A 15,927-nucleotide genomic window follows, 5' to 3' on the forward strand; every position below is an offset into this window, starting at 1 on the left:
AGATAGAGGCTCTTCTGTAAATCAAGTAACCCATAGCTTTCTTGACTTTTAATTTTCTCAACTTACTCCAAAGAGTAAAAAAAAAAAAAAGAAAGAAAAAGACCCTGCTTGGGTCCAGACTCCTCCACGGTGCATAAACGCCGCCACACATTTATGTTCAAAACCTTTGCTCTAACTATAGAATCCAAGGTTTAGTCTACACGGGGGCATGAACTCCGCCAAACACTGACGCTCAAGAACCTTTGCTGTAATTACAGAATCCAAGGTTTGGTCTATGGTTTAAGGGATTTTAAGCAAAAGCAAACTGGCACAAGAGAGAGTTCAGGGGCAGGAGCACGCTTCTTTAGACCTGTAAAATAATACACCTTTAGCTGGTCTTGAAGCTACACTTGCTGAATGGGCTTGGGGATGGACCAGTGTTAGAGGACAGCAGAGGGACTCCCCTCTGCTCCAAGCCTATGCTGTCTCAACCCTGTGCTAATGCCCCTTGTCCCTGAAGCCCTGTTTAATAGGCCTCCAGCCCACCTCCCACCTTCTAAAATGCTCTAATTCATCTGTGCAAAGCCAATCTCTTTGAAGCCAGATTTAAGAACATCAAATTTAAGGGCATCTCTAGGTCTCTGCTAACAGAACATGTAGGCTGAGAGCTGGACTTCACAAGTAGGTCAGGGAACTGGACCCTGGCGAGTGCACACACCCAGCACAGAGGCTGCAATGCCACTGAGAACAGAAGCTCTCGTAAGACAGGCTGGGGCCTCCTGCCCAGTCCCAGAACCACCTTCCTTCCACTCCTTCCTTAGAATGAGGCCACCGCCATTCTCTTCCTCCCTTCTCTCACTGCAGCTTCCCTCTTGACTTTTTTCCTTAGCTCGCTTTTCTCTGCCTCTTCTCTGCAGGCCTTTGTCTGCATCTCACACAGCTTCTCTCTTGGAGAAGCCATCAGTGTCCAAAGCTACCAACGCCATTCTCAAGGAAATGACCACACATCTGCCCATTGGGCACTCACTCAAGTGCTACGCTCTCCAACTTTCTAGCTGGCATTTACTTTCAGGGCTCTCTGTCACTTCAAAGGCAGCATGTCCAAAGCGAAACACCCTCTCCACAAAACGACCTCCATTCCCAACACTCCCTTCTGAAGGTGCAAGACGCAGGGGCCTCCTCTTTAGGCCACTCTTATCTGCATCCTCTGTACCCTCTTCCACTTTCTGGAGAAATGTCTCCTCCCTCCATGCCAGTAGCACCAGCTACTGCCTTTCCACAGCAGTGTCTCCGCCCCCACTCCCTCCTATCCCGGTGAGAAAGGCCTCCCTTACACACCAGTTCCCTCCTGCTCTAAGTGTGCTCCAGGGAGTTCAACTGCGTCTCATCCCATAAAACTGTCCCTCAAGCTTTTCAAATTGGGCTCGGAGGTCCCGTTCTGAGCCACCACATGGGAAGGGAGGATCCCGGGCAGGCAGAATAAGCCTGATAACCCGCTTCACCCACGGCATCTCTCATCTTATCTGTTTTTCAAGTGAGTTGCTGGCGTGTGTTTTCATTTGATTACAATTTAAAAACTGAAGACCTCTTCCAACCAGTGAAGGGATCACTCCAGTAGCAGCCCTGCCAGGGAGTGTGCCGTGTTTTAATCCAGCTCATGCCACTGTTAGAGCCAACAACTCTATGAGAAACAGCAGCCGAACCCCTATCTACTTTTCTATAACTTCCACCCATAGGTCTGCACTCAGAACGAATACAGACCAGGCCTAATCTTTTCCAAGCGACTTTGGCAGCCCTTCCCAATTCTGTCTCCTTCATTACACTAACACTTTGATCTGGAAGCACTTTGCAGTTTCAAAGTACGTATGTTTCAGCCGCAAACAACCCTCTGAAGCAGGAAGTACCCATTTCTATTCGCCTCACCTACACGCCTGTATTTCCCATTGTCCCCTCGCACAAACTTCTGCTCTAATTAAGCCAGTTTCCTGTCTCATCCAGGAAAGACAAACCAACTCTAATCTCCAGGCCTTCATTCCTGATGCCCCTAGTGTGGGGGAAGGACCATGGTTTGACCCTGTCCACCCCTCAAGGCCTGGCTTAGGCCCCAAAGGCTACAAGGCACCCGGTGGACAAACCTGGATTCAAATCTCAGCTCTGTAAAGCAATGCAGCCTTGGGAAAATGAATCAGCTTCTCTGTGCATCCATTTCCTAAATGTCTACAAGGGAAACGACCTGCCCATCACAGGGAGAACTCAATGAGACAATAATCATAGCTGGGAACTTGGAATCAGCTGAAAAATATCAACGAGCACCCCTCTGTTTTAACTACTTCTATCCTTATTGTTCTTGGCCTTGTGTGAAGTCTCACAGAGCAAACCATTCCATGATATTTTCTGAAACATATGTATGCACTGATGATGTAGCATCCAGGATTTCTCACTATTGTTTTTCTTTCTTTTTTGAGGTGGGGAAGGGGTCCTGCTCTGTTGCCCAGGCTGGAGTGCAGTGGTGCAATCATGGTTCACTGCAGCCTCGAAATCCTGGGCTCAAGCCATCCTCCTACACCTCAGCTTCCTGAGCAGCTGGGACTACAGGCATGTACCACTGTACCCAGCTGTTTTTCTTGTTTTCACTTCCTTAGATATCCAGTTACTGCCGCACAGGTGGGGCTTAGCTCAAGGAAAACATGGCTCACTGAGTATGCAGGGATATGCTCACAAAAGGAAATGTCAGAGGATGCTGAGGCCATTTCTGCACATACCACATGGCTACTGGGCCTTGGGTCTCCCAGTCTCGGGGAGACTATTTGTTGGGGGACATACAGCATGGAGATGAATCATGAGTGACCCCAAGAAAATTCTAATACTTGGCCTACATGTTGTAAACACTGTTTGCTAATTAAAACTTCAACTTGAATTGAAGATTGGGAAGAGCTTGCTTCAACAGCAAATTTTCATACCTAGTTACCACATGAAAGACAAATTTCCTCAGTAGAAGAAACCCGCTTAGTGTATCCGGTTACATATTTGGATAGACTAAGTAGGTTTAGTATATTTGCACAGGGTATATTAACTCAGTCCCTGGGTGTTTTGATATACAATTAAAAGGTAATATATTAATAGCTAGTAATTGTCCTCTGACTTTCCAATTCCAGACGCCCTGGGGAGTTCACTTTTCAAACACTCTACAGAGACAGAGTCCACACGATGGCTTGAACAGCCAGGAAGCACAGAACTCGGGAAGCCCACTGGCCTCTTCCGAGCTTCCCTGCTTTACTGTACAGCACAATGCAAGTAGATTGAAATTCCAAAGTTAGGCTGTGTGTAGGCCTAATGAATCACCTGCCTTCTGCTGAAGGAATCAGGTCCTTTCAAAAGAAAAGTTTCAGGTGTCAATCCTATCCTCATGGCACAAGGATTTCATGAAACACACTTGGCTAAGGTGGCTCTTGACCCACATGGCTGCACGTAAGGGGATCTCTCACTTACTTCCCTGGGCCAGGATGGTCAAGCCCACCTAGGACTGTGCCTTCCACAACCTGCTCATTTTAGGGCCATGTGAAGACACTGCTGGTGCCGATGTGGCTGCAGAGATCCCGGACGAACGGGACCACCACGTGGCAGGAACTACTAAGACGGACATTTCCTCGCATTGCCACATCCCTGAAAGAGGACGTGCCTTTCAATCCAGTATGTGTCCTGGTTTCATTGGAAGCAATTTTTCTAAGAGATACACAAAATAACAGTGCATCTTAGCATCATTGGCATCTGGCGTTCGATGGAATACAGTGGATGCATGTGAGCAACGTGTGCTGAAAAGGCAACATATGTTACTCCATTCTTATTTCTTCATTAACTGTGATTCGGAAATTAAATCTGCATCCTAATGGAAAACCCCTCACTCCCACCCCACATATCCTACTTATTTATGCATCTATTTAGTCAACAAACGCTGATGCATCTATTCAGTTATCAAATACATATTAGTGGTCTGTTCTGGGCCAGACACCGAGCTAGATGATGGGAAAACAGTAGTAAATACAATTCAGTCACACTTGAAATTGTAGCAAATTCTCACACATTGGTGAGAAAGGTATACTTTTCTGACTAAATAACATGAATCAAAATGTAGGCCTTAAAAATACTAACTCGGCCAGGCTCACACTTGTAATTCCAACATTTTGGGAAGCCAAGGCAAGAGGATCACTTGAGGCCAGGAGTTTGAGACCAGCCTGGGCAACAGAGTGAGACCTCACCTCTATAAAAAAATTTTTTTAATTATCCATGCTTAGTGGCACACACCTGTAGACCCAACTACTAGAGCGAGGCTGGGGCGAGAGGATCACCTGAGCCCGGGATGTTGGGGCTGCAGTGAACCATGATCGCGTCACTGCACTCCAGCCTGGGTGACAGAGTAAGACCTTGTCTCAAAAAAAAAAAAAAAAAGAACTGTGAGAAATGATATGGCTCACAACTAGGTTTGTTCAATTGTAAAAATATATATATATATATATATATATATATATATTTTAAGAGGTAATATAGGAGAAACATATACACTTAAAAAATACTTAAAAGACATTCAAAAACCACATGTGAATTGTATATGGGTCTTAAGTAAACAAACCACATGAAAATTATAACATGTATGAAACAACTGAAACTCTGAACACTGGCTGGATATTCACTGATACTGAGAAATTACCGTGCACTATTTCAGGTACAATAATGACATCATGGTATTTTTACAGAGCACTTATCTTTTAAATATATATACTGAACTATTATGGAAGAAATGCTATGAGATTTGGGATTTGCTTCAAACATTATATTAAGCTGAACTACAAAGAATTGTTTTTGGGCTGAGTGCTGTGGCTCCCGCCTGTATTCCCAACACTTTGGGAGGCTGAGGTGGGAGAATCGTTTAAGGTCAGAGGTTCAAGACCAGCCTGGCCAACATGGTGAAACCCCATCTCTACTAAAAATACAAAAACTAGCCAGGCGTGGTGGCGTGCGTTTGTAGTCCCAGCTACTCGGGAGGCTGAGGCAGGAGAATCGCTTGAACCCGGGAGGCAGAGGTTGCAGTGAGCCAAGATCGCACCACTGCACTCCAGCCTGTGCCAACAGAGTAAAACTCTGTCTCAATTAAAAAAGAAAATAAATAAATAAATAAATACACAAATTATTTTTGTAAGTCAAAAATGGTTGAAGGGCTGCAATTTCATGTTAGAAGTCAGGAAATGGGAAGAGCTATTGATGAAGCAAAACTGGCCGGGAGCTGATTAAGGTTAAAATTAATCTGAATGATGGCCTATGGAGTAAATTTTACTCATTTGTCTCCTTTCTATGTGCATAAAATCTTTCCACAATGAAAAGTTAAAGCACAATCAGGCCTTTAATACAGCGCAATATTTAAATTTAGTTAAAAATAAAAAATAGCGAAAGTGAAACTGAAAGTATCAGTGCAGAAATACGCTGCCTAAATTTCTTCATCTGCAAACGGAGGCCAGCGAGCCAGACACTCTCTCTGAGATCCCTGGGTCTGTGGCTGCAGTGTCTGCTCTTTGCTCAGCCACTGAGGTTTGTCCCCAGTTTTGCGGGGCGTATTCGGCTCTTCTCTCACTGTTTAACAAGGGCCACCTCATCTGTGCACAGAGATCCTCAGACCGCAGGGGACCTCAGACCACACAGCCTCGTGAGAACTCACACACACACGCACATCCCACGGGAAACCCTTGTGGGGTGCGAGAGATGCAGGGGGCAGAAGGCAGTCATTGAGAGCTGTGCTGATGGAGTGCTGAAGCTAACCAGTGTCCCCCACCGAAGGGCCCGTGACGGATGTCTGTAACATACAGTTCATACATTTTATAGAGGTAGAGAACATTCAATACATACTAAAGTATATTTAATAGCCTGAAAATATGCTTAATAGTATGAGCCACAAGCTGTTGTGGAGCTTAGCTGGCACAGAATGACCGCTGGCAACGGCCGTGGTGGCCAGATGGAGGCCTCAGCCTGCCGAGCACAGTGAGGATCTGTGACTTCATTCATAAATTTCCCAGGGAAACGGGATGAGGCAGGGCCCTGTGTACCTATGTCTGCAAGTGGACACATGCCGAAGAGCAAACATGTAAAGCACAGAAGACACAAGCAAAGGAAGAAAAGATGACACACTCCGCAGAGGTCCTGTGACTCGTCTTTACGAGGCAGAGTATGAGTCATTAATAGGAACCCAACTTTGGCTTTCTCTCTGAAACACCCAAGATTACCTTGATGTGCTTAACTTTGTCTTCTTTTTCTGTCTTTGGTTTCTTTCCTGTGGCAACAAAAATGTAGTTTTGTATTAATTCATGAAGGGCCTCCAGAGAAACATTTCCCTCAAATTAAATTCTTTCTGAAACTCTCAATGAACTTGTTGCTTTACTCTGTACATGATCAAAATTCCACATGTATCTTTTACTGCCTTTGGTGAATTGAGAGTCTTGTTTCCAAGCCAGGTGGGGGCGGAATGATCCCCCCCAGCATGAACGGGCTAGTCTACCTGCGAAGTGACCGCAGATGTAGAAATGAAGAGGCCACGAAGGCGCGATGACATGAATTGAGTATCGTGTTTCAGTCTGTAAATGCCTTTACCTTTCTTGGAAGGCCGCTCCGATAGGGGCAGCATTCGGTAGACCCTGAAGGCATTGTTTCCTTTCTTTATGCTTTTATCCTTGACTTCTTCAATATCAGGCAAGGAATTCATGGCACATCTGAAATTCGCCTTCCATGTTTTGGGATCAGGTTTGTCTACTCCTGGTTGATGCTTTCCTAACAAAAGAGATAAAGATTAAGAAAGAGAGAGAAAACATTAGATACAGAGGAAGAAATTTCTGGAAACACAGTATTGCTGGTCAGGCAGTATGAGGAAACCTTTTCACTCCAGGCTATACCTCCAGTGACCAATCGTCCTGGTGTACCTGGGGGTGAGAAGGTTCTTGGGATGTGGGAATTTTGTTTTTAAAACTTGAACAGTTCCAGACAAACTGGGACAAGCTGGTCACCCTGGTTCTACTGAACAGCTTGAGGAAACTATAAATGCTGGAAGAATGGAGCACCAGCGTAAGAAAAATACAGAAGACCGAGAGGCTGCAAAGTCAACAGGCAGAGGGAACCTGAGTGCCTCTTTTTCATCTGACGCTCCAATAGAGTCCATTCCTGTAAATAGCTCCCTATGTAAATGTTGTAATAAATAAATGTATTTCTGACTACCTTTTGTAGGGTAGATAAATTTGATCAAAGTTTATAGCATCAGAACAAATGAGTTTCTATTCCCCTGGTAACACCTAGGGAACTTCTTAGAATACCACATTTATAGGAAATTGAAGGACTAAGAGTCTATGAGATGAGGGGAGCATTACTTCTGACGGCTGTAGTTTGCACCCCGTGTGTCCTGGATGTGCCTAGCAACAAGTCACAGGTTTTTCACAGCCATCTTCATGAGGTCATAAGCCAGGATATTTTATGTGTAATAAAAACAAAACTAAGCAAGAGTGCCTGCCTCTATAAACGCCGCAGGGAGTTTTAGTACCTGTATGGATTGCCCAGTTTCTAAAGAGTGGTGCATCTTTTTCCACATCCCACCCATGTCTAGCCGCATGCATCCAGGGGATCTGAAAAATCTTCTTTTCCTGAAGGGAAAAAAAAAAAGGTAAAGAACAACCGCAGTCACGGGTTTTGACCCACCACTGCAAAAGGTTGTGAAGGTCTAGCCAGCAAGATTCCCCACCAAGCATCACTGAATGTGTTGACTGTTGACAAGAAAATCTACCATAAACCAAACCCACTTCCCCCGCTGGATCCCAAATTCTGACAGCCTACCCCAAGTGACAGTCAGTCCCATGAAGTCTTGCAGAGCAGGAATGTTTTCCAAGGTCAAAGGTGATGATTTGGGATGTGCCAGTGTGTTCCATTATTTGTGCCTCTTTTCTGTTTTTTAATTTTCTTTTTGGAGACAGAGTCTCGCTCTGTTGCCCAGGCTGGAGTGCAATGGCACGATATTGGCTCACTACAACCTCCATCTTCCGGGTTCAAGAGATTCTCCCACCTCAGCCTCCTGAGTAGCTAGGATTACTGGCATGCGCCACTACACCTGGTCACTTTTTGTATTTTTAGTAGAGACAGGGTTTCACCACGCTGGCCAGACTGGTCTCGAACTCCTGACCTCAAGTGATCTGCCCGCCTCAGGCTTCCAAACTGTTGGGATTACAGGTGTGAGCCACCACACCCGACCCTGTGCCTCTTTTTATAAAACCACAGAAAAATGGCCACCTACTGAAACTTCTAATGCTTATTCTTATAATTTATTCTCATCGTTTGGTAAATAGTAACTCCAGCTATCTTCAGTAAATTAAAAATGAGACAACTTTCCAAAACCCTTGATGCTGCTACAGAGAAGTCGGGTGTATCTGGGCCACTGTCGCAGAAACCGAGTATCTCCATTTGCCTATGCATCCAACAGAAATAGAAAGTAATGTTGGAATCCCCGCAGGTCCACCGCCTGCAGGAAATAGCAAGGAGTGCAAACAAAGAGGTAGCGGTTATGAGATGACACATTTTCTGGAGAAACAGCTCTCAATACAATCCTTATATCAGACTATCTCTACATCTCTCTCAATGTAACTGAGGTTTGTAATTCAAAACTGCCTCAAGCAACCCTGAAAACCAAATGATTGGAAATTGGAAACGCATGGTTTACTAAGAAAGCCATCTTCTGAGTGAAGCTACAGATGAGGAACCTGGCCCAAGCAGCTCCTGTGGCGGTAGCGGCAGGTGCTAAGGTCCCACTGGCACTGTGCATCTGCCTACACGTCCACATGGACCTCAGGTACTAAGGTCCCACTGGCACTGTGCATCTGCCTACACGTCCACATGGACCTCAGCTTTGTTTTCCTCCTACAGCCTCCTGAGCGAGGTATATGTTACGATTTCCATTTTACAGCTGAAGAAACCGAGAAGCAGATTTTAACTATTTGGTCAAGGAACTTGCAGGGTAGTAAGTGTCTAAGTTCAAACTCCAGGTCATGCAACTCCATATACTATTACTTAATCACCCACTCATTATCTCCCAGCTTTTAGATTTGGAAGAGCCCCTGTCCTGTGACAGACCGGTTGAGACCTGGATTCTGTAGATTAAAGCCCAGGAGGCCGTACTCTTTTAAAGCTCTCAAGGCAGTTCTGGTAATTGCCAGGTATGCGGGTCCCCGCACTAGACGCTGAGGAAGGAGAGGAAATGTCAGCAGGGGTTTCCACCTCTTCGGTCTCACACACTGACATGCAGAAAGGGTCCAGCTGTCCCCAAAGAGACTCAGCACCTCTCCACAGAACCAATCACAAAGCCAGAACTAAGACTATTTCAGAACATTGGAGAGTTTCCCAAAACCTGTTAAAAGGAAAATTCTACCATCTTCTAAAAAGTCAGTTATTAAAGGAGAACTGAAAGTGAGAGACTCTTTCAGAAATTCCTTGGTGTTCATTCTGTATCATCCACAGAGAGGGCTGCAGGTTAGCCAATTTCAAAAGACAGTGATCAGAAAGGGGCTGAGTGACATTTGATGCTTTAATGTAGATGAAATCGACAGCAAAATCACTTAATGCCATTTATTGATGTTCACATGAAAATGAATACAAGTGAAAATTGATTTCAGTGAAAGAACTTTTCCTGAAGTGCACGCCCAGAATCTAAAGCTTTATGCTTAAACACCAAGATTCTTAAGAATTTGCTGTTGCACTTTTTTCTAGATCAAAGGAGTTCTAGGGTGACACAATCTGAAATCTAACTTGCAAGACACAAAATTGATACCGATAAAGTAGATCTTTTTAAGCATCTGCACGCATGCATGCATATACATACACACACACACAACCAAACCTAGTCCCACAGAAACCGCAAAAGTCTTGCAACTACAAAAGCGCTGACCGAACCTAGCAATTACCCACTATGGATCCTCCTGAAATGTGTGACAGGCCTGAGTAGACTGGAAGAGTTCGGATGTTTGTCCCCTCGAAATCTTGCGTTAAAATGTGATCGCTAGTGTTGGAGGTGGGGCCTGGTGGGTGGTGTTTGGGTCATGGGGCAGGATCCCTCATGAATGGCTTGGTGTCGCTTTCACGGTAATGAGTAAGCTCTCGCTCCATTAGCTCCTGTGAGAGCTGATTATTCAAAAGAGCCTGGCGCCTGCATCTTTCTCTCTTCCTCCCTCTCGTGCCATGTAATGCCCTTTGTCTCCCATCCTGAGGCCTTATTAGAGGCAGATGCCAAGGTCATGCTTCTTGTACAGCCTAGAACCCTGACCCAAAGAAACCTCTTTTCTTTATAAATTACCCAGCCCCAGGTAGTCCTTTATAGCAACACAAAACAGACTAACCCATAGACATGTCTCCAAAAACAGATACACAAATAACAAACGCTGGTGAGGATGTGGAGAAACTGGAATCCTCATACATTGCTGTGTGAATGCAAAACAGTGCAGCCAACTCTGGAGAAAAAGTCTGGCCATTCCTCAAGAAAGTGAAACACAGAATTACCTGATGACCCAGTAATTTTACACCTGGATATACACCCAAAGAATTCTAAGCCAACATTCAAACCAAAACTTATACACAAATGCTCATAGCAGCACTAGTCACAAAAGCCGAAAGATAGAAACAACCCGAGTGTCCATCAGCTGACGAATGCGCAAACAAAATGTGGTATATCCATACAATGGAATATTATTCAGCCACAAAAAGGAATGGAGTATTGACACATGCTACCACGTAGATGAACCTTGAAAACATTGCGCTGAGTGAAAGAAGCCAGACACAAAAGGCCAAATATTGAATGATTCCATTTACATGAAATATCCAGAAAAGGCAAATCCATAGAGACAGAGAGGAGATTAGTGGTTGCCACAAGCTAGCGGGGAGGGAAATGGGAAGTGACTGCTTAACGGATATAGCATTTCCTTTTGGAGGGATAAAACGTTCTGGAACTGGACAGTGGTGATGGCTGCATATTTTTTAAACTACATGTCACTTTTCACTAGTTTTTCGTATTTCAGGAAAAAAAAGAAAAGACTAATAAACTTATCAGAAATATCTTTAAAATCAAATCACAGATTCTTTTTTTGAAGAAGACCATGTGAAAAGGTAAGAGAAAGCAAGATTCATCTTAAAACTGAAAGAGATTCTGACCAGCAAACATTCTGGTCACAAGCTGTGCGTTCCATGGGGCATGACGGTGTTGCTATGTGTGTGTAGACCCTATGACGTCAGTACGTGCTAGGTGTCCCATCCCCGAGTGACCAGTCCTGCACATGTGGTGGTGGTACACGCTGTGCATGGATAGACGCCCCATGCCAGGGCCCACCATTTGTACATGTGTGCAGAACTCTGCCCATCTGAAGGAAGGCAGGAGAGATGAGCACTGCTTGACTTCAGAAAAGCATCTGAGATTATCTTGAGCAATGTAGAACAAAAATGTTCCTTGGCCCCACATGGAAACTAGTTCTGTTATCTCCTCTGCCTCTTCTTCCCCCCAGCATTTGCAAGATGTTCCAATTACTGTGCTATTTTTGTTTGGACTCCTTACCTCAGTCAGAGACAGCCTGATGTTTACACAAACACAAGTCTACTTTCAAAGTGAAAAAAAGGGAAAGGTCTGATGATTCCCCTGCCTTAGTGCATGGATCCAGGAGGATCTCCCCCAGGAAATAAGAAATCAATAACCCCACCAGTGTTGGGGGTCACATGGAGCTGTGAGAGAAACTGGGACCCCGGATGTGGCTGCCTCCTTCCTTCCTCAAGAAATGGCCCAGGGAACCACAAGCAAGCACGTGGACAAACCCAAAACTAACCTGGTCTCAACAAGTCAATGGCAAGAAGGAAAAAAACAGAGGTTACTGCCCACAGTCAGCAGAGACGTAGAGTCATAAACACGAAACACAGCCTGTGGACAGCCTTTGAACTCTGATTTGAACAAATCAACTGTAACAAGATTATTTGGGAATACTCAAGGCATTTTGAATATGAATGGGGCAGTGATGATATTAAACAGTATTAATTTTGTCCAATTAACAATGGTATATTGTGGATATATAAGAAAATGTCCTTATGTCTCACAATGTACACTGTCAGGGAGTTGCTTTAAAATACCACACAGATACACACAGATACACACACACACACACACACACACACAAAGATAAGGCAAAATATTCATACATCTAGATGCAGGCATATGAAAATTTGCTATCCTATTCTTTTTTTTTTTTTGGTCATTGGGCTACTCAAATATGCTATGCACATTTGCAAATACCTATAACCAAAGGCAAATGGCCCAGCCAAGGCCTCATTCATAAGCTGGTTATAAAGCACTTTTCCAAACTTCCTCGCTGTTCCTTCAGAGGAATCCAAGGGACCCATTCCATTCCCACCCTCCTTCAAACTTATTAAAAGTAGGCGCTATGGTTTGAATATTTGCCCCCTACGAAACTTATATTGACATTTAATCCCCCATGTGGCATGACTGAGAGGTGGGGCCTTTAAGAGGTGATTGAGTCACGAGGGCCCTGCCCTCATGAATGGATTAATCCATTCAGGGATTAATGGATTAATGAGCTGTCATGGGGGTAGGATTGTGGCTTTTTAAGGGGAAGAGAGACCTGTGTTCGCACACTCGTCCCCCGCACCAGGTGATATCCTGCACTGCCTCAGGACTCTGCAGAGGGTCCCCCCCAGCAAGAAGGCCCTCAACCAGATACAGCCCCTCAACCTTGGACTTCTCAGCCTCCATAACTGTAAGAAATAAATTCCTTTTCTTTACAAACTATCCAGAGTCAGGTATTCTGTTATAAGCAACAGGGAACAGACTAAGACAATAGGGGATGGAAACAAACGTAAGGCGTTAACGAACCAACTCTTTCTCTCGTACTAAAAATGGAGTAGGTTGAACGGACTTTCTGAGAGCCATGTGACAACTGCCAACCCAGTGTCCATAAATCTGATTATCTTAACAGAACAAAAATACCACCAACGTTGCTCCCCTTCAAGACCACGACATTCATCTGCGTATTCCCAGAACAATTTTGACAGAGGGCCTCCCACTTACCAGGCACTAGGCCTGGCCCTGAGCAAGCAGACACGATAAAGACGGCCAAGGCTCCAGTGCATGGGGCTTCCAGCCTGGAGCACTTCACGGTAAACACGAACACATCCTGAATGCCGACTGAAGCAGAAGTGAGTCCCACAGCCCCAGGGACAGTGTTTTCTAACAGTCACAACAGTCTTCAGTGGCAAAAGGTATCTTGGAATGATCTCAAGCCACTCAAAATATAAACAAGGATTTCCAGGCAGAATGCTTGTGAATGGGAGGGAAGAACATTAGGCTCTCCGTTAAGTATTTATATGGACGGATGAATGCCAACAAGCCTAAGTTAGCGGAAACCTATAAAAAGACGCCCCGTGGGAGTGTAGGTATGGAGAGAAGAGATCCTGACCCCAGCCGAGGTCTGCAGTGACAGTGATGGCAATGCCCATGTGCACGAGCAGCACACGTGCCCACTCTGGCTAGGCCTCAGCAGGATGCAGCTTGACGGGGCCTCGGGGCCACAGTGCAGGCCTTGGCCTCTGTGCCAGGGCGGTGCTGAGAGGCGGCACGGGCCAACAGCCACGGGCACGCTCTTCTTCATCAGCCTGGCTCACGTCCAGCTCTAGCGGAGGAGCCCAGTGAGATGACAGAGGTCTCCTTTCCTTCCCTGCCTCGGGAAGAGAACTCTCGAGCCAAGAGTCAGATGAGCGACGCTCCGCAGGGAAGGGCTGCCTGAAAGGGGCCAAGTGTTCATTTGCACAAAGAGAAATCCATTTGCCTTCTGGTCCTGTACCAGAAAAACACGGACAAAATAGATGGAAGAGAAGGCATCTCAACCGAGAGTCCCAGTAAGGAGGTGACCCTTAGAGGGTGCATCAATCTCCTAAGACTGTCGTGAAAAATTACACAAAATGGGTGGCTTACAGCAGCAGCACTGTATTCCATCACAGTCCTGAAGGCCAGAAGTCCAAAATCAAGGTGTCTGCAGGGCTCACTCCTTCTATTTATTTATTTATTTATTTTTGAGACGGAGTCTTGCTCTGTTGCCCAGATTGGAGGGCAGTGGCGCAATCTCAGCTCACTGTAACCTCAACCGCCTGGGTTCAAGCGATTCTCTTGCCTCAGCCTCCCAAGTAGCTGGGATTATACGCACCCTCCACCACACCCAGCTAATTTTTGTGCTTGTAGAGATGGAGTTTCACCATGTTGGTCAGGCTGGTCTCAAACTCCTGACCTCAGGTGATCTGCCCACCTCGGCCTCCGAAAGTGCTGGGATTACAGGCGTGAGCCACCGCGCCCAGCCAGGGCTCACTCCTCTCAAAGGCTCTGGGAAGATTCCTTCCTCGCCTCTTTTTGGATTCCTTCGGCTGTGGCTGCCTATTTCCAGTCTCTGCCTCAGTCCTCACGCCCCTCTCCTCTGTGCGTGCCTTCTCCTCCTCCGTGTGTTATAAAGGCACTCCTCATTGGAGTTAGGGCCCACCCAGAAAATCCAGGATGATCTCATGTCAAGGTCTTTCACCATATCTGCAAAAACCCCTTTTCCAAATGAGGTGACATCCACAGGTTCTGGGGGTGAGGATGTGGACATATCTTCTCGGGGAGCCAGAGTTCCATCCACTACCGCACCAAGAAGGCACTAATGGTTAGTCTAAACCAATCACAGAGGTCAACATACCAGGCACCTGCTCAACACGATTGGTGTGAGACACTGTCTGTTCTCCACTGCATCAAGCCAACCAAAACTGGTGGAGGTAGTTTTAAAAAAGGAAAAGCAAAAACAGACAACTTACTTCTCTTTAGAACACAAGAACATAGGCTTTCCTCTTCCACTCCACATCAAACAGTGATGCTACCTGTTCCTCAAGACAGAATCCTACCTAACCTCTCTGTGCCTCGGTTTCCTTGTCTGTAAAATGGAAAATATTAACTGTACCTACCCCATGATGGCAGAAGGTAAGTTAATGCATGTACCTTGCTTAGAAGGGTGCCTGGCACACAGTAAGTGCTGAGTACTCGTCAGCTTTCATTCACTGTCATTTGCTACCCTGGCTCTCCAGCTCCCCTTTACTCTGGTCCCCCCTTCCTTATACCCCCATGGCACCCCTGCTAACTGAGCTGACCAAGGAGCTCCTCCATTTCTTGTTTGTTTCTTTGGAAGAAGCTGATTACATATGTAAATCTAAAACACTATAGATAGAGCAACTCTAGAAAAATACATTGTTTGCGTTAAGACCTTGAGATATGTGACAGGTCACAGGGAATAAGCATATGGTTTCTTCATTTCTATTTACTTAGTGCCCCACCTTGTTTCAGAAAGGCTCAAACAGAGCTATTCAACACAGTAACATTAAATTCAAAATAAGGCTGGGCACTGTGGCTCATGCCTGTAATCCCAGCACTTTGGAAGGCCAAGGCAGGCAGATCACTTGAGTCCTGGAGTTCCAGACCAGTCTGGGCAACACAGTGAAACCCCATCTCTACAAAAAAAATTCAAAAATTATCCAGGAGTGCACCTGTGGTCCCAGCTACTTGGGAGACAAAGGTGGGAGGACTGCTTGAGCCCGGAGGCAGAGGTTACAGTGAGCTGAGATCGTGCCACTGCACTCCAGCCTAGGCGACAGAGGGAGACCTTGTTTAAAGAAAAAAAAAAAAATCTAAATAAGTGGATAAAAGGAAAAGGACAAAAAGAAATAAGATTTAAAAGATATCTGAAAAGACCCAATAAGGCCAGGAATGATATTAGTTAAAAAAAATTACACTGCAATATCCTGTTCCCTTGTTGGAAGCAAGCTACAAACTGCAATCTGGCTCTAAGCTCTTGCACCTGATACAAAGATAAA

At 45.4% G+C, this 15,927-nt stretch overlaps 1 protein-coding gene across 3 annotated transcripts in view; it reads right to left on the minus strand.

Annotated features, from left to right (window-relative positions):
* The window catches only part of IRF2 (interferon regulatory factor 2), an 86,146-nt gene that overhangs the window by 23,855 nt on the left and 46,364 nt on the right, over positions 1-15,927 (minus strand). For 2 of the 3 annotated variants that reach the window (XM_012000154.1, XM_012000155.1), the window contains exons 3-5: positions 7,550-7,649; positions 6,613-6,789; positions 6,249-6,295 (exon numbers count right to left, since the gene is read on the minus strand). In XM_012000154.1, coding sequence (XP_011855544.1) covers positions 6,249-6,295; positions 6,613-6,789; positions 7,550-7,649 — 324 coding nt within the window. The remainder of the gene's footprint in view (positions 1-6,248; positions 6,296-6,612; positions 6,790-7,549; positions 7,650-15,927) is intronic. The other variant, XM_012000156.1, reaches the window with a different exon arrangement.

The sequence above is a fragment of the Mandrillus leucophaeus genome, unplaced genomic scaffold, assembly GCF_000951045.1.
Source record: "Mandrillus leucophaeus isolate KB7577 unplaced genomic scaffold, Mleu.le_1.0 Scaffold62, whole genome shotgun sequence".
Classification (NCBI taxonomy): domain Eukaryota; kingdom Metazoa; phylum Chordata; class Mammalia; order Primates; family Cercopithecidae; genus Mandrillus; species Mandrillus leucophaeus.